Source organism: Centroberyx gerrardi, chromosome 1 (genome assembly GCF_048128805.1).
Source record: "Centroberyx gerrardi isolate f3 chromosome 1, fCenGer3.hap1.cur.20231027, whole genome shotgun sequence".
Taxonomy (NCBI): domain Eukaryota; kingdom Metazoa; phylum Chordata; class Actinopteri; order Beryciformes; family Berycidae; genus Centroberyx; species Centroberyx gerrardi.
Genome location: NC_135997.1, coordinates 13,954,389 through 13,977,793, shown reverse-complemented (window position 1 = coordinate 13,977,793; position 23,405 = coordinate 13,954,389). Strand labels below are relative to the sequence as shown.

The 23,405-nt window shown below is 42.7% G+C and overlaps 1 protein-coding gene across 1 annotated transcript; it reads left to right on the top strand.

The window, feature by feature from the left end:
• The first annotated feature begins 1,130 nt into the window (after positions 1-1,130).
• Positions 1,131-19,605, top strand: alx4a (ALX homeobox 4a). Its single transcript, XM_078284950.1, has 4 exons — positions 1,131-1,557; positions 13,522-13,841; positions 18,497-18,625; positions 19,285-19,605. The coding sequence occupies exons 1-4, from the start codon at positions 1,203-1,205 to the stop codon at positions 19,603-19,605; spliced, it is 1,125 nt and encodes a 374-aa protein (XP_078141076.1). The 5' UTR covers positions 1,131-1,202.
• The last annotated feature ends 3,800 nt before the right edge of the window (positions 19,606-23,405 follow it).

Here is a 23,405-nt window from a genome sequence, read left to right as displayed (position 1 = left end):
CTATATAAACAGAAGCTAAGAACTGGAGCTTTATGAAAAATATTCACGCGCAAGACACTTGCACTATTTCTACACGTTTCACTGAGACCAAATTTAGTGGACAATGTGCTAAGTGAGACGACAGAGCAGAATTGATTATCCAAACTATTATATTTAAATTCGGCCTACGGCGTACAGAAAGCCATATGAGTTAATGAAGTGACCTAATTTAAAAAAAAAAAAAAAAAAAAATATATATATATATATATATATATATATATATATAGGCCCATATATTTAGTCTACTATAACTTAGTCATAAATTTAACGGCGGTGCCTATTGATAGATTTTGATTTTTTGACCCTAAATCTCGAGAAATTGGAAATACAGTAACAGGCTATTCTTTACAATTGAAGCTCAAATAGTTGAGTTTACAAAAAGGCTTTTCATATGTGGAAAACAATAATTAGCCTAATATTAACTAGGATTACCGTATTGCCAATGGTGGAAATAAATGATTAGCGTGCAAGTAGTTCGTTTCCAAAGAGATAATTAAGGCATTTAAAAGCTATTATTATGGTTGAACTGGGTACAACTAAATCCTGATTTGATTCAGAAATCACAGTTGGCTCTAAGAATACAGCAGGCTAAGTATGGATGAATTGCCCTTGATGAACCATTGCGAATGAAGCGTAAAATTGTGCCCTCTCCGCCCCAACGCCATCAGTATATTCATATTCAAATTAGCCTACATTAATGTCATGTGTCAAGTCCCCCCATATATTTTGCTACAAAACATTTTTTTTCTTCCTTTCTCAGCTAAGAGCCGTCGACCTCACCCGTTCATTTCATCAACATAATCAGTCGGGAGAGGTCCTGCAGCCGACACAGCCAGCAGATCTGGGTCCCATCCTCTGAGGAGAGACGGGTTTGTGTAACTCTCCTTAAACCTGGGGGGGAGTTTGGAGTGTTTGGTCAACGACAGTGGTTCCTGGAAAAGATCTGAATCGTTTTATAACCAAACCCAGCTGCAGCCTGGTGTATGCTGTGCGAGTCTATGTGTGAGTGTTCATCTGTATGAGGTAGAGGAGGGAGAGAGGAGGGGGTATCTGTTTGCTTCCCTTCCCAAAAGAGAGAGAGAGAGAGAGAGAGAGAGAGAGTGAGAGAGTGAGAAAAAAAAGTTTGGACTCGGGTCTTTTTCTCCCCTTAACTTTTTTTAGGCATGAACGCCGAGACCTGCGTTTCATACAGCGATATGACATCCATGGATTCATATTATAGCCCCTCTGCAGCGCAAGGTAGGGATCACCAGACGGACCACTTTAGGACATTCCCAGGCACTGACACCAAATACAGCCCCGCCGCTTTCCTGCCCAACAAAGGTCAGGCTTACGGAGAAAAGTCCCGGAGCCCCTTCCAACAGGAGTGCCAGTCATTGGATGCCACCGCTGCTGCTGGGCAAGGCACTTTCAGCAAATACCACCTCTTCGTGCAGAGGTCTTCTTGCAAAACTCCCCCCGAGGAAGGCAAACTGCACCAGGACAGCGGACACAACGGAGCGCTCATCCCATGCTACGGTGAGTAGGAGAAGCCATCGTGCTGATTGTGTTATAGACGTGATGGGGCGTCCGTTGGGTATGGCAAGGTAAGGTGCCAAAGCCCAAGTGAGCACATACTTGACTTTGTAGTTTTTGTCATTGTCATGGAGAGGAAAGATCAAGCAAAAATCCCCAGAAATGTATTTGGAAGAGATATTTAAAAAAAAACAACCCACACACATCTGGTGAGCGTGCAGGACCGAGGCTTTCTCTACGCTGTGAGTCTGCGCAACAGTTTGGTGACCTGTGAAAAGTAATTCACAACATTGATCTTATTAATATGATCATCTTGTCAGCCGTCAGTCATTGCTCCACTTGTCCCCAGAAATTTAGTGGATCCAAGCGGGTTTGGAAGTTTTGCTGGCAAATGATAATAGAAGCAGGGACATGGCCATTTCTGGGGGTTTAGTGAATTGACGCCCCTGAGATAAGTCTGCCTTTTGTCGCAAATAATTGTTTTCTTTACTGTCTGACTAATATGGCAAGTTGTGCAAAAGCCTTTTAACCTGGTTTGGCGCTCTATAGATATGTTTTTATTTCCCTTTGCTTTCTCCTTTCCGTGTCCTCTAACTGGAATTTCCTTCGTGCGTAAAAAGCCTCTCCAACGGTGTTTACAAAATGAAAGCACGAGACTTCACAGCTTACTGCGTTATATGGCAGCAACTATCCCCATAACACAATTAAGAAGACGCATAATCTTCCCGACTATCAAATTTTCTCTCTGGCGATCGAAATTAAATTAGGCCTCATTTAATGCGATAATCTGCATTACAATCCGCAATATTGGAGCTGAATCGGACAATTGAATTAACACGTTTTCAGATGGCACTAATAGTGAGCTCCGAACTGATGCGTGTATTAAAATACTTCAATTTCGTTGCTGTGTCTTTGCTCCAATTAGATTTAATTGCTGGGGCTTCTGTGGGTCTGCTTGCAATGTGGTAAATAAATAAAACTTTGACCCTCGTCGGTGATCATCAAACAAAAATCAACAATATTTTCTTAGGTGCGTTCATTTATGTTTTTTCCTCCTTAAAAGACCCCATCCTCTAAAACTATAGACTTACTGTGTTGTAAACTATGGACTTACGTCATTAAGATTTATGTCGGCCTACACTGTTTTGAGCAAATAAAAAGGTTAAAGGATAAACTGAGTTTAGTTGGGGTTGCCCTCCACTAGCTACATCGAATTGGCCCATAACACAGACACGCGCACGAGCACACGTCTCACACACTCACACACACACACGCACACACACACACACACACACACGCACACACACACAAACAAAAAGAGGGCTAACATTTGATATAATTAATTCCTCTAGTTTAAATGCACAATCCACAATGAATTCTAAAGGTGATCACACTTAATCAATTCCTGCTAATATCTCTGAAGGACCAGAAACAGATTATAGGAGACAGACAGGGTTCTTGAATATAACCCGTATGTGACTCAAGCTGTGTAATGTGCGCTGCTAAGGTGGAATAGGCTTACTCCCCATGTCTCGGGGATATTTTGAGGGCTAAAACAAAGGCCAGATGCTGGACGCTTCTATAGCCTCGGCTATAAATTTAACACAAATACTGCAAAAGCCATTTCTTTCTGCAGCCACGTGAGAGCAGCTGGTGGGTGAAATCAAAAATCTATCGACACAGTCAAAGAGAGATGAAGGAGGGAAGCATGAAACAGTGAAAGATGACACATAAATTCCTATTGAACTTCTCTCAAGACAATTTTTTTTACACCTGTAGACAGACAGAAAGACAGACAGACAGACAGACAGACAGACAGACAGACGTTTGTTGCCTGCAGTTTCAGGCACAGCAGAATTGTCTTGAATACAGATGTGTCAAAATCAGTGCGCCTATGGGCCTATTCTCTCTCTCTCTCTCTCTCTCTCTCTCTCTCTCTCTCTCTCTCTCTCTCTCTCTCTCTCTCTCTCTCTAATCTCTAATTTTAAATGTTCTATATTGGCTACTTGATCTCGATATCATTCGTCAAATAGGAAAAATATTGCACTGAGCTGTACTTGTTTTACTAATAGACATATTAGGCCTACTAGACATAATAATACACACAATAATAATAGAAAATGTCGTTAAAAGGCGAATGGCGGATATAAAAAAAAAAATAGCCTGTGTAACAATATATGCTAAATAAATATTTTCAGATAAATTATAGCCTATATGAAATTAGGAATCACTTTAAGCGCCCATTTGCACCGAGTTTACGATGAGAGTTGCGGTAACGAGATAAAATGCCTTATAATAAAAAAAAAAAGCAAAATGAAATTCATCTCCAGTTCACCTGACTCTCAGATGATTGAGCCAATGATTGATCTAATGGACTTACAATTGTTTACATTGACTTTTTAAGACGGCTCTCATTCGGTCGGTTTACTTGCACTTGAGATGATGTGATGCAGCAAACAGTCGGCCTGTTATTAAAGAAACTTGAGCTGTTGGAGCGAAATCATAAGACGGAAATAATGTCTGGCTGCACACAGGCCACTCATGACAGGGAAATTATTATTCTGATTATTGTGATCACTATGATTATACATATTATACTTATTATTATACTGATAGCCTACATTTATTATACGATACTATTTTATTATAGTATTAGTATTGTCTAATTTTATTATTATTATTATTATTATTATTATTATTACACATTTACTTATTTCATGTAGTCAATTTGATATCCTAAATTCATCTGCCAGAGTCTCTTTTGCATATGCAACCAGTCCTTAATATTTGAATTGCATCGCTTGTCCATCAATATTACATTTTAAGTGCCGGTCTGTTCTAGTGGAAGTTGTTTAAGCCTAAACAAGGATGTTATGACAGTCTCTGGAAAACGGCCTGCGGGAAAAGCTTTTCCAGCTCCACAAATTATGTCATGAACGGAGATCAATCGTTTCGAAAGCTCACATTAGCTTATAATGGCAATTAAGATTATATTATTAACATTAACATTAGCCTACCATTAATCTTGCAAATAATATTGACCTGGCAAATCGTGATTAAATGAAAATATACTTTAGGTAGTGGATAAAGTGCATTGATTGAATAGTACACCATGAGGAAACAAAGTAGGCTAATCATAACCGTCTGTAAACAAAAATAGAACAATATCCGTCCAATTCGTATCAGTTTTATATTTGTATGCTCACAAAGAGGAACACGTGAAAGTTTGTAGGCTATGCAGCAGATGTTGTCGGCTACACATAGGCGTAAGGAAATTACATTAGGCTACATCCAATTTCAGAGCTTTAAATTTAGGATTTTTTGTTTTGTTGAGCTTACATTAAATGTCATCAAATCTTTGCAGGTAAATTTGCAGGTTGCCAGGTTTGCATGGGCATACCCGCAAAGCAAGCCGTCTTCCTGACAGCGAGGAGCCTCTGATATAATGTCCCGGTTAACACTATAGTTTGGAAAGAAGGCAGGAAAAAACATCTCGGCGTTATAGACAAGAGCTCCAACATTAATGCAACTCAGATGTCAGCGGCTCTGTTTGCCTCTATTTTCATGCTCACAGTGACCTGCCCTGCTCTGTCTTCAGGCTGATTTCACTCTGTTCAGAGCAACGTGGGCCTCTAATGTGATATCTATTGACTAAACAGGGTAAACTCATATCGGCTGAGCGTACTCACGTTTTTATTTGTGGAGTTTACGCACATTTTCAGGCTTAGATACATTTAGATACTAAATTCATATTCATGTGTAAATGATATGAGGATAGGACCTTTTAAAGGAAAAAAACAACATTGATTGATTGCTTCTCTGAAGGAATAATTGAATTTTGTTGACACTGGTGGTTGTTTGCCTTATGATTATCACAGACTGGAGGTCGTAGTTTACCCACCTTCTCACTGGCTGCTGCACCACTGGATATAAATTGAAGGGAGCAGTGAATTGTGTTGAACTTATTAAGACAGGCTGAGGAGAAAACGGCAAATGATGGCCCGTGTTTTTATTGGAAAATCCTGGTGTATTTTACATTGCGGCTTATTTCATTTATCAAACCTCTATTTTATATAATCGCCGGGTCGTTTCAAATTGCATGGCTTTATTGTTATAATTTGTGGTATTATCCATTCGATCAAAGGTCATGTGGCGACTGGCCTCAAAGCCTTCTAAAATGGGTTAGTGCCAGCTTGCTGAGAAGGTTTTGGCTGAATGAGAGCAGCATATCTAATAAACATTTACATTCATTACATACAGTAGCTATAAACTCTAACACACAATTATATTGTTCCTACTGAACACATTGCCAGTCAAGTTATTACCTGAAATCAACAAGGCAGCTCATGGAGCGTGGACAGCATTCAGCTCAGCATCAGATTGACTGAAACTAAGAGAAATCCTATCAGCAGAGGGTAGAAGTGCAATGCGGCTTTGAGTGGCATAAGTATCTAAAGAAACTGTGGCATGTACCTCACAACAGTATAGGTGTGTCAAAAGCAGCTGAGAGAAAACAAAATAAAGAATACATAGTTTTTTAAGCAATGGATATAGAAAAAGGCATATTCTGCCAAGCTATAAAAGTGGGAGAAGTCGATCAACTTATAAATAAATAAGTCCTCAAACCCAAGAAGAAGTTGGGCCGTTAGTGAGCTGGAAAATCGAGCCTTGTGCCATCAAGTGGTCAGAGGATGATTCACTGGGACACTTACACTTATAAACCAAGCCACGTACATTTCTTTGTGATCCTCCAGAAACAACAGCTTTCCTCGTTTGATGTCTCGGTGTCTTCTCTCGGTGCAGAGCGCTGTTGGGAGTGTGACCTCTTGGTATGGCTCCCTGCCCTCATCTGCTGGGAGAGGAGGGCAAGATCCCCTGTGTGCTCAGACCAGAGAAAATCAATTTGAAACCCTACATTTGAAACCCTGCTGTGTCAAAGCAGAGCCTTTTGCAACATTTGGGCTCCAGTTATATGTAATAAACATTTAACTACGCTAATAAGACAAAGTGTGTTGTAACACAGCTATTGAACCGTAATTATTGTGCTTTTTATCACTTGGCACTTGTTCCTCGTTCATGGCAACCACGATGTACAATGTTGTCAATGCTATCATTACATTGGTGTTATATGTGTAATATGAAGACATGAAAAGCTGCTGTATATTCCAACTGAAACCACATTGAATTCATCCAGTTCTGCTGCCCTGCAGTTGCAGATATTGTGTTCCTTATAGAAGCAGTTAAATACAGTAGGACCAACATCCAGGTGCGGTTACAGTGTCTTGTGTGATTTTGTCGCTCTGTAATGAAGATCCCGTCTGCTGCCCTTTGTTCCTTCGCCTCACCGTCTTTACCTCAGCGCGGCCATTTCAGCCTTTTCTTAATGGCCGTCTCCGCTGATTGGTTTGAGCAGGGAGTAATGGGAACCAGCCACGCAGCCCAGACAACCGAGGCACACTTCAGCAAGTCGATGACATGAGTGGAGGTGACAAGGACTCAGGATCATTTTACCATTTAGCTTAAATTCTGGCAGGGCAATTTACATTAGCCTCAGTCTGCGTGGCCGAGCGAGAGCAGCAGGGCAAAAAGGCTCGTATACCCCAGGACCCCAGGACTTCCTTTGGTCTCTTTGTCACTGTTTTATGTAAACTGAACGTCGATAGGCAGAGCTGGAAGACCTGAGATCAGAGATTAGACTCTTTCACCTAGTGAATGTGGGTTTACTCAGACATTGTGTGGTGACTTTTTAGTTTCCAGCAGACTCAGAAGATCTCCCTAATTTGACTACAAACAACAAACATGCATTCTGTATATTACTCTACAATGGGGGCCTGGTTTTCTCAAGGTAGCTGTTACCTGCTTGTCCATAGTCTTGTAGCTTTTCACTGTTGTTCTATCAAAAACTTGCATCTATCAGATAATATTTTCAGCTATTTGGGGAAAAAGGATTTATATCCATATTGATAGCCATGCATTTTTACTCTTATGGGTTTTGAATAGTTTTCATGGGCTGAGGTTAAAGCACAACAAAAGCATCCAGTTCAAGTAAAAACAATGGATAATGGAAAATGGATTTAAGGAGGTTTTTCTTCGACAGCAGCACAATATTTTTCAGCTGCACTTTTACTTCCGCGTCCTCTGATGTGGGATTCACTATTCATTATGGGATGGTGACAGCAACTGATGTGTTTTATTATGCGATTTCAATGCACTTATAGGCCTACAATGAATGTTTGTTACCTCCACCAAGGAGCTTATGTTTTTGCCCCTGTTAGTTAGTTTGTCTGTCTGTCTGTCTGTCAGCACAATATCTCAAAACCTTATGAATGGATTTGCATGAAATTTGGTGGACATATGGGACTTGGGCCAAGTAACAAATGATTAGATTTTGGTGGTGATTCGGATGTGGGATTTCTGCCATTCAGACGGAGGTGTCCAAATCCTGAGGCTGTGTTTGCAGGGTCGAGAAAACACTAAACTTGAAATTTAAGTGATAGGAATGATGTCTTTGGGTGAACAGCAAGCTGGAGAATTGCTCAGCGTTGGCTCAGGTTTGCGCTCTCCGAGTGCCTTCTAATTACGATTTTGTAATCACTGGAAGGAAGAAGTGATTATGCTGAGTGAATTTCCCAGCAAAGTGTTTTTATTTTATATGCTTGCACACAAAAATGTACTCTAGTGAGTTTTTTCCAATTGGATGGAATGTTCTCTTTCGATCAGAGACAACAAAAACTCAAGACGAGGGAAACTCTGTTTTGCTCCAAGACCTGAGTGAAACATTTGGAAGAGAGCCAGGGGAGTGAGAAAGAGACAGAGGGGGGGGGAGAGAGAGAGGTGATTTATCAGTCTTAGGCTTTATGGATGCACTCCTGTAGCAGTTTTTTTTTTTTTTTGCATAGTCTCTGCATTTTACAGCACAACCTGCTGAGATGGATCATCTCTCTGCACAGTCGGCAGAGTTGAATTTCAAAGTGGATGGCTACCTATCATACGGTCACAAAAGTACAGCTTTGGTGAAAAAAAAACAAAAAAAAACGATTGTACTAATGTGTGCTGAGGTTCTGTGTCTGTGGCACACATGCACTGCTGCAGAATTACAGCAGAGATGTGCCAATGTACTGTGTCTACGGGGGACGTGTGTGTGTGTGTGTGTGTGTGTGTGTGTGCTGTCCCAAACTGTGTTGATGAATGCAACTGACACCACACTGTGCAAATAGTTCCAAGCTATTCATAGTGGTGTTATTTGTGCTTTCCATAAGAGACAAGGTCAGCTAACAAGAACAGAATCACAGAAACTCACACTACATCTTCATGTGCATTTTTACTTTGTGATAACCTCTGTTTTGCAAATAACAGTTTCGACCGAGGGCTATTTCCAATGCTAGTCCCTCCCTTGTCATGAGGAAAAACAAAAGGCATCATATATAATGTATCAAAATTATCCTCATATCAGCTTGGTTGTCCAGTCCACTTAGTGTCAGTGACTCTGCCTGTATCATCACAGCAAGTGAGCAAAACAACTGAGGAGGAATTCACTGCTGGCTGGAATTCAAAGAGCAAAGTTCCACATCGCATCCAAATCCATATTTTACAGTATGAAGGGAAAACAACCCAATTAGAGGTACAAATAAATGCTTTGCTCACACATTTCTTTTCCTCTGCTCCCTGCGTCTAGTCAAACAAGGATTCGATTAAAAGTAGATTCTCTTCCGTCTCTTCTCTCCTTCTCTTTCTCTCGACTATTTATGTTTCCCAATATTTGGGATATTTCTTTTTTCAGTTTGAGCAAGGTGTTGTTAATCCCTCTCAGTCGCCATGGGGTGTCTAATTTATAGTGTTTCCTTTAAACACTGTGAGCTGACCCCAGTCATCCCAGTCAATAAAGAGGCTGGGGAGGCGCCCTGTCGCTTTACAGCCAGTTAAATTACACTTTGATGTTACCTCCTCGTTTTCAACTGCGAATTAATGGCTGTCCGCACTGGATGTCTGACCCATGTTAACTTCAGTAGTCTGGCGCTGATATCCACAGGGGAAAGGCCTGCTATCCTTTCACCATCTTAGAGGTGAAGTGCGATGAACGGACATAGTGCCTAATGTAATCTTTACACCCATTTGGATATCTATGTCTACAATGATATAAATTGTAATAATAAATATCAAACTACGGGGACATTCAATGATATTTTGAACGGCAAAATGCAGACATCGTAAAACGTTAGTTTACAAGACCCCGTCTTCTTCGTTCTGTAGACAGGTGGGAATATTCTTGGGGGTTAATCTGCCAATTAGCCCTTTAGTTAAACTCCACTGCTCTTCTCACCCTGCTCAGTTTTATTTGTTTAATTTTTGCAGAACTTTCTCTATGCCCACCAACAATGAGCTACAGACTCGCTTCCCTTTAATGTGCACAGTAATTGGAACCGACGCTGACTGTTGGATCCACTGCAGTGAAAATAGAACATTCTGCGGTTGCATCTCCAAACATTTTGCATGGCATATTCATCTGAATAGAAAACATGCAGTTGCTAAGAAGATTTTGGTAGTTTGCTACATTATTGTTGCGGCCTACTTGTGTTACACCAGAGACAGTGGCATGTAAAGCTGCAGGTATAAGCTGAAAATGAAAAGGAGTTCTTATTAGTACAACCAGTTAGCTACAACGCATTGTTCTATACATCATTTAATAGAATCATAATTTGCCTCAGAGATAAAGCTAATCGTACTCTCATGAAAATTCAGATAAAAGTTTTGACACAGCATATGTTTTTCACAGCCAGGCCTCCCTGCCTTTTTCCCCCCTCTTTCCGCAGAGATTCCCTGACAGACATTATTTGCAATAAAGCTTTCTCATGTTCCTCCTCCATATGGCCCAGCCCGCAGGAGGGCCCACTGCTGTTCACCTTGGGCAGTGTGGAGAGTCCTACAGCTATGGCTGATCGCACGGATAACACGCAGGAGACTGTCACAATACCCCGTGTCTGCCAAAAAACATCAATGACATGAGATATAAACAAGGGCCTTTGATCAGCCAGAGGCCCCTGATTTCAAACAGCCTGACAGCCCTGCCTTGTGGTGACCGTGGGTGCAGGCCAGGGGAATATGATGGAATAACTAGAAAATATTTATGTTGGGATAAAACACATTTGCTCCCTTCAAGCCTAACAGGATGTGTCAGTCATGGACGGCGAGGCGATGTTGGGGCCTTTACACCCTCAGCCAGAGTTCTGCCACCCAAACATGGATCCTCAGCCTGACTCAATGCCGGATCAGGCGCACATATCAAGAATCAGTGCCTCGTTGCTTATTGGATCTTGCAGGGTTTGACATTAACTGCTTTTGAAATGCGTATGCGCACCACATGCACAGGTCAACCCATACACAAATTAAAGAAAGTGTTTGCGGTTCTAATTCTCATCTAATGGAGCTGACCACATCCCTGTGTTTCTTCACCTTTTCAAACACTTTAGTCCCCCATAGAAAACGTATAGGTTATGTAATTTGTCACTAATCTTATAGAACAAGTATTGTATTTCCAAAGGGCATCGCTGACCATCATGAGGCTAATAGTTGGCGTGGTTACTGCAGTTTCCTGTGCTGCCATCATCCTTGAATGGTTCGCTCGTGTGTGTGTGGGTGTGTGTGAGAGAGAGAGAGAGAGAGAGAGAGAGAGAAAGGGAGAGGCTATGATAAGCTATCGTCACCTTACCTTGCAGCACATTACCCAACATGGTTGTGAGCGGTGGGCCAGAGTGTGTGTGTGTGTGTGTGCGTGTGTGTGTGCCCTTCTTGTGCTGAGTGCTGAGAATTGCATAAGGAGCTCACATGAACACACACACACACACACACACACACACACCTCCTGGTTCTAACCTGACAAGGCTTTGCTCAACCCAGGGGTAAGCGGAGATGAAAATAGCCTCACCTCGGATGGTACTAAAAGGTGCAGCGCTCAAACTCACCACTAGACTGAGCCAGAGAGGGGAGGCGTTTCACAGGCCGAGCGGCTGCGGTCTCATAAAGCGTCACAAGGCCGTAGACCTGAATCCACATTCTGTGCACCCGTTCAAATATCACATCCTCCAACACAGAGAGTTCAAATAGCATGTATATTAATCCAAAGGCATGCCACGATACAGAACAGAGTGTGTAAGCTGGATGGTTTGATGAAGGGCAGTTGATGATCGTCTTGGCTTGTGGAACAGGACTGCAGCATAGACGAGCACACTGGCAGAGACATGGCTATGGAAATTTATGATCAGTAAGCTGCCTGAGGTTTTACAGTTAAGCTGTGTATGTGTGTGTGAGTGTGTGTGTGAGAGAGAGAGAGAGAGAGAGAGAGAGAGAGAGAGAGAGACAAAGAGAGAGTATGTGCACACGTGACTTTCTCCTGGCTAGAAATTACTGACCAGCAAATTAATGCTGACAGTCTTGTTGCCAGGTGACTTTGTAGCCACAGTATAGACCTCAACCATATGAAATGGTGAGGGACAGAGACAGAGAGAAAGAGAGGGTGTGGGGTGTGTTTCAGTGTGTGAGTGTGAGTGTGTGTGTGGGGTGAGGTGATTGCAATAAAAAGCTGCAACGTTCTGTCAGTCTCAAATCATGTCCAGGTTGTCTATTCCCCCGTACTTCACAAAATGATCTATGAACTACAACTGGCTACCGTAAGCAACCAGTGGTCCAGGCCATCTATTACTCAGGCAGATAGACAAACAAACCGACACACACATTGAAGAAGATGAAGTATAGTGTGGGCCAACAGATTTCACAACAGTCACAGAATTTCCTCACTAAGGCTGAGCAGTTCCTTTGTCACAGCCTATCAAACGCCATAAATTATCATGTTGATCCTCAATTCTTCTTATCTACTTATTCGTTTTCTAGAAATGAAGTTCATTATGAATATGTTGCCAGAAGCCAGTCACTGGAGATAGAATTTGATGGTGAGAAATACATTTTAAAAAAGTATTAAAAAGGTAATAGGCTTTGAAGCTGTATCTACGTTGTATTTGTCTTTCTGCATATATTGACAATATCAACAATTTGATATGTCAAATATATGTCCCAAAATATGTCCCATGTCAAGTTGATATTTGACCTATCTACTGCATAAACATTTAAAAACAAGGGTTGCCAACACAAAGGCAGAAACATGTATGTAACCTAATTCTGGTGAAGATAAGTCAAGAAAGAATTCAAATAATACATCGTCTGCCAGCATTTATACTCCAACAGTAGTCCTGGCAGTCACACTGTAGTCGCTAAAGGCCAAATATGCTTATGAGTGGCCTAGTTGGCTTTTTCATGGCATTAACCAAAAAATCGAATGTGACAATTCTTCATTTTTATGAAGCCTACATTGTACGATATACGATGCAGGTGACAGCAAATCGGCCATTTCTCAGAATTAAAGGCAAGTGTGTTTTTATGTGGACATGAGATGCATTGAAAACTCCATTCCCCACAAACTTTCTGATGACAAAAATATTGAGGCGAGCCTCAATATTTTGGATGCGCCACTCAAAATAGGAGTTAAACATTTTTGCTTTCCCCATGCATCTCATCTCAGCTTTCCCCATGTATTTTCTTGTTTATCTGAAGAATTTGACAGCTAACTCTGAATTGCAACCTAAATGTTCACACCTGAACAGAATAGTCTGTTCCTGGTGCAGCAGAAGATAAAGCTGTGAACGCACATCTATCTTGTTTTATTTTCATATTCTGTCTGCTGAAAATGACATATGGTGTCAATGATAACCATAAGTCATAATACTCCCTTTGTGCACTACGTCATGTAATGGCTTTCATACATTCCTTTATTTCCACTTTCATCTTCACATAGAGGATAACACATTAACAGACATGGGTTATGATACCATCCTTGGCTCTTCTTTTCTTAATTTAAAAAAAATAATTAAAACCTAAATTCCACTTCTAATGGTCTTTCATCTCTCTCTGTCTCCCCAGGTAAAGACAGCACAGGTCTCACAGACTCTGACTTGGCCCCGACCTCTGACCCCCCTGGAATGGACAGCAGCTACCTGGGTGTGAAGGATCAGGGAGTCAAGGGCCCGTCTGATAGGCCTCCAGGCACCGACCTGGCGAGCCCACTGGACAAGGGCGATGGCGGGGAAAGCAACAAGGGCAAGAAGCGACGTAACCGCACCACCTTCACAAGCTACCAGCTGGAGGAGCTGGAGAAGGTTTTCCAGAAGACACACTACCCTGATGTTTACGCCCGGGAGCAGCTGGCACTGAGGACTGACCTCACTGAAGCTCGCGTGCAGGTACAGCAACAGGCTAGGCATAAGCTGTGGTTTTTAGTCATATGAATTTGGGATTCTTGTATGATTATATGCTGCTTATGCCAGTTAAATAGGCATACAGCAGCCAATAGACATACAAAAATGATACAAATCAAACCAATACACATATCAGATTTTTAAAGATGGGCGGAGAGTAAAAAATTAAAAAAAGAAATTCTGTTTGCCACAGGAGTCTAATGGCATAATCAAGCGACAACTTCCCGCAATCACATGCCAGTCCTATCAATAAGTAAAAATGAGCTCTTAATCAGAAATGTTTGGACAAGAGAACCTCATGGATCCTTCAACATCTGCAGCTCTGCAGAGATAACGTCACTCAGAGAACAACGTGAGAGATTTATCTAGTAATGTGGGAGTAGAGGGGGGGAAGAGAAGGGGAGTGGGAGCTAGCAGAGGCCAGGGGGCCCAGGGGGGCTGAGCTCTGAGCTGCCTGGGCCTCATATGTTCATTTTTAGGAGAGCAGACTTTCATCAACATGTGAAGAGACATTGGTTCTTCTCAGTTATATACTCTGTACCTGGGCCGTTTAGTGTCCTGAACTTGTGATCTCAGTTCTGCTAGCAGCTAGTCCGCCACAGTTCGCCTCAAACCCGAAACCTTCCTGTGATCTTCCGGCTTGATTTGCTTATAATCCGTTCATGACTGCCGCTACGTTCCAATATTGGTGAACAGGCAAAGAGACCTCCATATCTGTATGTGTGTATGCGTATCTATGTCTGTGTGTGCAAATGTATGTGTGTGTGTGTGTGTGTGTATGCATGCGTGTGCATGTGTGTGCGCAGCAGACACTACCAAAAGCCCCTGGATTCTCTGTGTTTTTCTTTCATTAACATCCTGTTCAGACAAGAATGTGTCCCTGCTGTGGTCTCCAGGGTAGGTGTGAAAACCTTCCCATGGGCTTTCAGCAAGTTAGCGAACGTTTGAGATTTCTTTAGTTCACGTGTTTGACCACATAATCGACTTTTGCGCAACTTTTAAGCGCTTGATGTGTTCCTGCTTTTCTAAAATGAATATACAGGACAAAGGCACAATATTTGCACACAGTTTAACACAATTTGAGTGCAGTGGGAGTTGTGTGTCGATGACGTCTGCGGGACGAGATAAGACCTAGATTAAATCCAATCTTTTACATGACGTGCTGGAACAGTGACCAGAAAAGCCGAGCAGTGAAACACAGGAAGTCTGTGCAGCCGGAGGGTTATAACTCAACCCCGAGGCTCTGAAGGTATGCTGCTCTGCTGTGCTGCTCATATCACAGACCTGTGCTGCTTCAGATGGACTCGGCTTTACAGCCCTCAGCTCTCCCTGCGGCCCTCTTAAACACTCAAGTTAAAAAGATAAAAGACACAAGATGCCTCGTCAGTCAAAGAGCGGGGCTCGGCGCTCTTTATTCAGGTCATTCACACGAAGAGGAACTCACAGCTCATGAATTCTGCGTCTCAAGTGAACAAACTGTTCAGCAAAAAAGCAATGCCTGCACAGCCAAAAGCCCCGAGTTTGCTTTAACTTTTAGAATTAGATTAAATTAATTTGTAAGTTATCAACTCTTTTGTCAGCAGTGTATGTGAATGTAACTCTAAGGAGGGCCGATATTATGCCTCATTGTCTGATGGTTCTCACATAACAGAACAGGAGGGTTTTAGTTGAAAACGTTAGGGCCTGGAGATGTTTGCTTTTTCTGTCTCCTGGTTTCAAAGGGAGAAAGTAAGTTCAGCTCTGAGTCATATGCACTGCGGATACATGGGAAGGTCAGGGGTCAGAGGTCAGGGGTTTCAACAACATCACGTCTCTCAGATTCACCATTCCGTCCGTCCAGAGAGCTCGGAGAGCCAGGATGGTATTTGACATGGGGAGTTCACCAGGCAAACACAGGTGTCCGTATGAGTTTATAGATCCAAACAGTGGACTGAAGATAAAACAGCAGCCTGTCTGCTTCGACCTTTTGGAAAAGAGAGGAGACAATGGTTCATTCAAATAAAGGGTCAGTCCTATGTTATATAGTTGTAAAGTATTTTTTGTTGTAATTTTATTAGGAGATAAAACCTGTTTATCATTGTTTAACTATGCAGAGATGAGTTTTCTGATAGTGAGGGATCTTGAAATATCATCAACTGGGTCCATTTAGCAAGACTTTCCAAAAGCACATTGTAACTCAAGTTTTCCTTGAAATCATTGTGAGATTGAGAGTAATATGTATCAGTTAGGAACTAATCAGTAAGGAGGAAAATGACATAATGTGCACAATATTTAAGCTGTAAATGATTTTTTCCCAATGACAACAAATAGGTCTTTGTTATATCAAAGACCTTAAGACACCAGACACAACAAAGATTACATTAGTTGAGTCTGGATACACATAACACTGTGCCAAGAAGCAAAGCAAAGACAGAGATCAAATTACACCTTATATATGCTTCTCTGTCACCCCATAGTCGGTCTGGAGTCACCTTGAACTGACAAGGGAAATAAGGAATTGTGTAGGTGGTAAAGGATTTTTGGAAAAATACAATTCACTTACATTTAATGAACGACAACGTCCTTCAAAAGCGTTCTCAAGATACTGTTAGTGCTTTGAGGGTTTTGGAAAACCCAACCCAGGTTCAGCCTTGGCTTTCTTTGCTATGGTGTGGAAGCTGACATGAGTGACAGCCGAGGCAGGTTATCAATCCTCGGAGTTGGTCTCTGACTTCAAAGTGTTTTCAGCCCCATACAGCTCTCCTGCTGAGGCCGGTTTGGCATTTCTCTGCTCTTTCTCTCTGGGCTGTAACATAAATAAAGCCTCATTGAAAGTCCCTGAGCTACTTAAGCTGTCAAGGTCTTTACCAATTACTGTCACAACGGAGTACGCACAACACAAAAATATGTTCTCCCTGTATAATAGCCAACAGACGAGGCACCAAACAAAGGTTGAGCAGATGAGAGTACAGCAGCGTCTGGCTGGTTGTTGGTGACACTGTCAGCAGCAGCTGGACTGACAGGATACAGAGAGAATCAGGGGGGAAGATACACCTCGCAGTGCCTCCAGGTATCATCTGTGTAGAGAAGGATTTTTTTTGAGAGAAACGCAGTGATCTTGTGCGGCGTAGTAGATCCCGAGCAAGACAGCGTGATTAACTAACGGGGCAGAGGAAAAAGTATGAAAACACCAAGGAAAGAATGACTAAGTCCTCTCTGGTCTATGTGCTTCTCTTATGTTGGAAAGGGGCAGCATCTCAAAGCCAGGAGCTTTAGGCTTCAGGAAATTAAACAGAAAATGAAAACAAACTCCAGTTATAATCCCATCTCACTTTTCAATTTCCCATATCCCCTCCTCAGATTTATAGCGAAATGTGTATAAAGTGTATGAGCAAAGAGCAGATAAATGAGAGATAAGAGAAACAATGTCAGAGGCAAAAAAAAACGAGATATAGGTAACTCTGTGCCAGTATCAGTACAATCAGATAGTAAAGCTTTACAAACATATGATGCAAGGCCTTGACATGCAGCATAGTTACATTTAGCTGGATATCGTGCTTCCAAATTCTGAGATAGAGGCTCTGACGTTATGAAGAGAAGGGCGCCAGGCTTAAACCCATCCAGGGACAACGGTATTTAGATTACTTTCACCCACTCTGATGGTAATTCAAACACAATAATGCTTTCGATAAACAACGGTTTCAGGCTCAGATGTCTGAGGTGATTACAGTATACATTTTGTCATGAGAAAATTGGCCTATTTCTTGTCAGACGGCAAAGAAGCGAAGGTGAGGCGGACAGGATCTGTTAACGTTTTGTTTTGAGAACTCTGCCGAAAGGCCGCTCCACGTTGTTTACAAAGCCTGGTTTCTCTTCCTCTTTGTCTCTCGGGTTTCCTCCTAACCTACGCACAAGTACATCTTTATTACTTCCATCACCTCTGAATCGTGTCTGTGTTTGTGTGTATGTATGTGTGTGCTTGTGTGGTAGTGTGGGTTCACAGTATAGCACACTATATCTATTTATTTATTTAGTAATTTGCAAATTGATCAACCAAAGTTCCATAGACCAAAGTTCAAGCTTCATGTCGAATCAAGGATGCCTCTCCTTTGAGTGAACCCCCATTTCACTGAATCAATAAGCAGAAACATAGTTCAATAAATATATAGAGTTAATCCAAGAGACAGAATGGATCACAGGGAATCCACCACAGATAAATTTCCGATTTTGAGATGATAATCCCTTGGAGCAGCTTGCTTTATCTGGTTTTCTTTCCCCTGAGAGTCAGCACATATTTTGGTGTGCTGCAGATATCGTTTTGATCTACAGTCTTTCAGCCTTTTGGCCATAATCCACGGGATCATTTTTCCATTCAAAAGGAAGAATCTTATTTGTATCTATAGAAAAGAATTTCCTTGAGATTTGGGGAGGAGGGGGGAGTGCTTATTTAAAGATTTAGGCTTACGAGACACTACCTGTACCCCTCTTTCAGTTTTAAAACCACCCTAACCCTAACCCTAACCCTAACCCAGTACACAGACCTAGACCCCAAACCAAAGCTGGATGCTATGTCGGATCAAAGTGAAAAGCCCCTTCTCTCTCAGATGAAACAGATGATGATGTTACCAGTCGTTTTACATCCAGACCTTTTCACCCTGCAGGTTTGGTTCCAGAACCGTCGGGCGAAATGGAGAAAGAGGGAGCGTTTCGGTCAGATGCAACAGGTCCGAACGCACTTCTCCACAGCGTATGAGCTGCCTCTCCTGACCCGGCCTGAGAACTACGCACAGGTACAGAACCAGTACCAGAGGCTTCTTTCTCTCTTAATGTCTGTCAGGAAGTAATGAAAAATGGAAGAGCCCAGAGAAGGAGAAGCAAATGTGTGTTAATGTAGTAGTCAGAGGTGGGGACTCGTGTCACATGACTTGGACTCGAGTCAGACTAGAGTCCCAATTTTAACTGCTTGAGACTTGACTTGATGCATGAAGAGAATACTTGAAACTTGACGCGACTTGGGTTCTGGTGACTTGGGATTTGACTTAGATTGAGAGTTACGAGATTTGTTTCACCAGAATTTAAATTCTGTTTTCTGAATTTGTATGGAATGATTGAATTTAAGATATTAAATTGATACTGGACAATTGATTTGTTCTGACTTGACTTGGTGTTCTACATTTAGACTTGAGACTTGACATTAATGACTTGGACTTGAGTTGGTAAACTACATTTAGACTTGGGACTTGACTTGAGACTTGTGCCTCAAGACTTGAGACTGAATTGGGACTCGAGCAAAGTTGGCTTGGTCTCACCTCTGGTAGTAGTACGGTAATACAGTGGAATTAACCCCCACAGTGATAAGAAAGGGGACAAGCAGCATCATATTTAGCAGACAGTCATGGTAGAGATCCTATCATTCTCTCACAATGCTGATTTACCGTTAATCTTTCAGATTCAGAACCCCTCCTGGATCGGCGGCAGCAGTGCAGCGTCTCCTGTCCCGGGCTGTGTCGTGCCCTGTGACACTGTGACCCCCTGCATGACCCCGCATCCCCATTCTGCCAGTGGGGTGTCTGATTTTCTGGGTGTGCCGAGCCCCGGGGGTCATGTGGGACAGGCGCACATGGGCGGCCTGTTCGGAGGACCTCCTGGCATGGGCACAGGCATGAACGGGTATGATCTCAACATGGACCCTGACCGCAAGTCCTCCAGTATTGCCGCTTTGCGCATGAAGGCCAAAGAGCACAGTGCAGCCATATCTTGGGCCACATGATGCGTTAATACCTGCTGGACGGGGGACCTCTGTGACCCCTGAAATATCTAAACCAACCCAACATGGGGCGAGGGGGCACTAACATGTGTAAAGGCAACAGTGACTACCTTCAAAAATGTTGCAATAAAATGATTATGCAAATATGTGGATGGGTGAAGATTACTCGAAGAGAAAACAACAAGAGATTTGGCAAGATAAGTGACATGGCATTACCGATTTGAATGGGGGACTCGTGTTTTCCTCCACGCCTCTGGTGGGAGAAAGCAACTAAGAGAGCAAGCAATGTGGAGCGCTTGGCGAGAGGCAATACTGTGCTGTACAACACAAGTTGCAGTATAGAGTTGAAGAGAGGCAAAAGAAAACGCTAAGAAAAGTTTAATTATTTCAAACAAATCCGTGCACTTATTTGCTAAAATACAGGAAATGCTGTTTGTACAGTGCTTTCAATGTCGTTGTAGTTTTTCTGTTCAGGTGTTGTTTTATTATCTTGTTACCTTATTTAAATTCAAGTGTTATTTTTTTTTTTCCTCCAATTATTTTGGTACTGGTTTTGACTAAAGAATTCAGCAAGCATCCTTAAACAAACTGAAATACTGATATTATTGTTACATGCTGTGTAAATATTATTCTAAAGCAATCTTTATCAGCATTACTACAAGCAGCAGGCGTGTAACATGAGTCATGATGGAGCTGAGATAGTGCTACAGAAAACTGTCTATACCCAGTCTATGTCATATTATGAAGCTTCTCAGATTCAACACGAAATGGAAAGTTAAAATAGCCACCTTTGCTTTGCTAAAACACAGTTAACATTTAAAAGTCAAACAGATGAAATGTGGTTTGTTTTAGTGTGGTCAGAGTGAGAGATCCACCTGCCACGCTGCCTTGGCCTGCTGATGTCCACAGTCTGGAGCCCAGAGAGAGGAAGGGATGGAGGGATGGAGGGCTGGAGGAGGAGGGGGACGAGGAAGTGGTGTGTGGGAGTATGAGAGGGGCACAGCGGGCCTGCTGCTCTTGGGGCTGAAGAGCCTGGGAGCGCCAGCCTCCAAACAGACCCGGCTCTGTTTTCAGGGGGACAGACTCAAAGTGGACATGCCTGTGCCCCTTGCATTTCCAATCTCTGGAGTTTCAGGGAGAGAAGTGCCCACCGGTCAGTCAGGCTGCCAGAAATAACACCAAAATCAGCAGCAGCCACCTTTGAAACAGAGGAGACTGGTGGAGATTACAGTCTGTGTTGACACTTTGAGACACTGAAAGGATGTCAGTGTTCAACAACCTTTTTATTCTAGCATGTCAGCGTCACCTATGACTGTGTTTGGCTGTCAAAGCTGATCGGTAAACGATCTTTGCGGTCCTCCTCTTGGAGCAGCACTGGCAGAAGTGTTATTGTATTTCTTTCTCTCTTTCTTTCTCACATTTTTTCTCACAAAGCAAAACAACTGAAGCCATCAATCAGATTTATGCATGGAAACCTCCATCGTTTTGCCACTGACAGTAAAATCTTGACCGCATCCCAGTTGGATGTGGTACCGCAGAAGACTAGGCACAGACTGCAGGTTGACAGGCTCGAGAAAATATGAAGCGTATCCTCCATCTCCAGACATTTAACAGTCCTTCTTAACTAGAAAAGCAACATGCTTGTATTCATCACCCACATCTAACATCTCTGTATGCCGTGAGAATGACAAAACCCCAAAGGTATTCTAGCATGGTGAGGGAGGGAACAGGGAGAGAAAAGAGGATTTCTATGTTCCAGCAGAGGCACAGGATGAAAGTATGGATAGTAGTACAGTAAAGCTTGTAACTGTGCTGTAGCTGCCTTGAGTTCAGCCCGGTGTATTCTGCAGCATGGGAACATGGCTATGATAGTGCGGCTACGCTGTGACAAAGTCCCCTTCCTGTACATAGCCTCAGCATGGAGACTCGGGTTGAGCTGTCTGAAGTTTGAGCCCAGCTTCATTAATTTTTTGGCATGGGGTCTGAGCAGGACCGGTTCAAGTAAAACCACTAGCATGCCAGGATAAGGCACCATAAGGGATCCGGTTCCCTGTCTCCGCTCTTGTCACATCCTCCACTCCCTGTTTGCCTCTGTCAGGGCTTTGGAACAGTATGTGTGTGCGTGTGTGTGTGTGTGTTTTTGCATGTATGGAGTGAGGAGAGAAGGGGAGAGGCACCTTAACGTTGCGTCCACCTCTATCACACTATATCAAGATTTGCAGCAGTGACAGAAATAGCAGATGTGGTTCACCAGTGGGGCATCATGTTTTGTTTTTTTGCAAGGTCTGATTTAGGCCAAAATCATAACAAAGGCTTTCATGGTTTTGGAAGGGGAACCTGATACCTTGTAGTACACCTTAGGCAGAGGAACCATCTCTAATTCCCTAAACTGAACCACATTCACTCTCCTCCTGGCTAGGTATGTGAGGCAGGATGCAGGGTATAACCTGTCAGCATAGCAGATCACCTTGGGGTCTTCCAAATTACATCCAGTTTTAGTCTCCAGTCCAAATCTAATGCATATGCATAATACTGCAGTACATATCTCCAAACTGAGCGGGTCCCCCCCCCCTCGCTCCCCCAGGCCGGGCTGAGGGGCTGTGAGGAGGGCGAGCCGCGAGGGCGTCTGCTGTGTTCCGGTGTTCTGGGAAAAGGACAGTGCACACAGCTGCGCTCAGGGGGTAAATGCAAAACAAACATGCCTCACACATGCTTCCCCCTCAGCTGTCATGGCTCTGCTTTCAAAGAACCCCCCCTCCTCTACACACACACACACACACACACACACACTGCACCGGGGCTCTCCCTTTGCTCTCTTCCACCGTCCCAAAGCTTCAGCCCCCTCCACAGGGTCCGAGGCTCTGGGGCTGCGGGGCGAGGCACGGCCGCTCGGACGACCCAGCCAGGCTTTTTAATTAACACTGGGCCATGTGTAGGCCGAGGATTGTGGGATTGTGTGTCAGAACAGACAGAGCCGTCTGTCTTCTGGAGACAGATCTGGTCTGCATGATGGTCTGGTTGTCTCCAGGGTTGATAAGGTACACTGCAAGAAATGTCCATCTTAACAAGTCATTTCAAATTTCATCAAATCTTATTTTTCTTAAACCAAGAGAAAAGTTCTGCCAATGGGGTGAGATAACTCCACTTGTTTACAATGCAGCTTCACTTTCGGGATTTTTTTATTTTTAGAAATGAGTGTCAATATCTTGAAACAAGTCAGAATAAGGCAGATCACTGCACTACTATCAAGAAAATAAAATGTGATTTTGCAAAATTCTTGCAACAAGTTGATTTGTATTGGAAACAGGTGAAATTATCTAACCACATTGGCAGATTTTTTCCACTTATTTTAAGAAAATGACAATTTTAGGACTCAATAATAGACTTAAATGACTTGTTAAGATGGAGATTTTTTGCAGTGTAGACCGCTTTCTGTGCAAAGCTCATGGACTTACAGGCAAACCGTAGCTCAGGTTTACACAATAAATACTCACTGTTTACCACTTTCACTCTATTCTGTGTGTACTTGTATTTATGCTTCTTTATTCTTGGATTTCAAACATCTCCAGCGATGCCTTCCTCTCCTAGGATGACACCACAGATCCCCTCTGTCCCGTACAGTTACAGCTTGATTTAATGTCCTACAATCTCGTAAGTGAAGGACTGTTAAAACAGGATTGGCTGCACATAAATAGGCTTTTACCCTCCTGTATGCTGCACAGCTCCCTGTCCCCGAGTGATGATGTCATCTTTCAATTTTTTTTCCTTTTTCTAATACTACTGAAGTCAGGCAATCAGTATAA

Bases quoted from the DNA above. Each gene is read 5' to 3' on its own strand.
- alx4a (XM_078284950.1), top strand. From the start codon at position 1,203: ATGAACGCCGAGACCTGCGTTTCATACAGCGATATGACATCCATGGAT. The intron at 1,558-13,521 runs GTGAGTAGGAGA...CTGTCTCCCCAG, and splicing joins AGCGCTCATCCCATGCTACG to GTAAAGACAGCACAGGTCTC. The intron at 13,842-18,496 runs GTACAGCAACAG...TTCACCCTGCAG, and splicing joins TCACTGAAGCTCGCGTGCAG to GTTTGGTTCCAGAACCGTCG.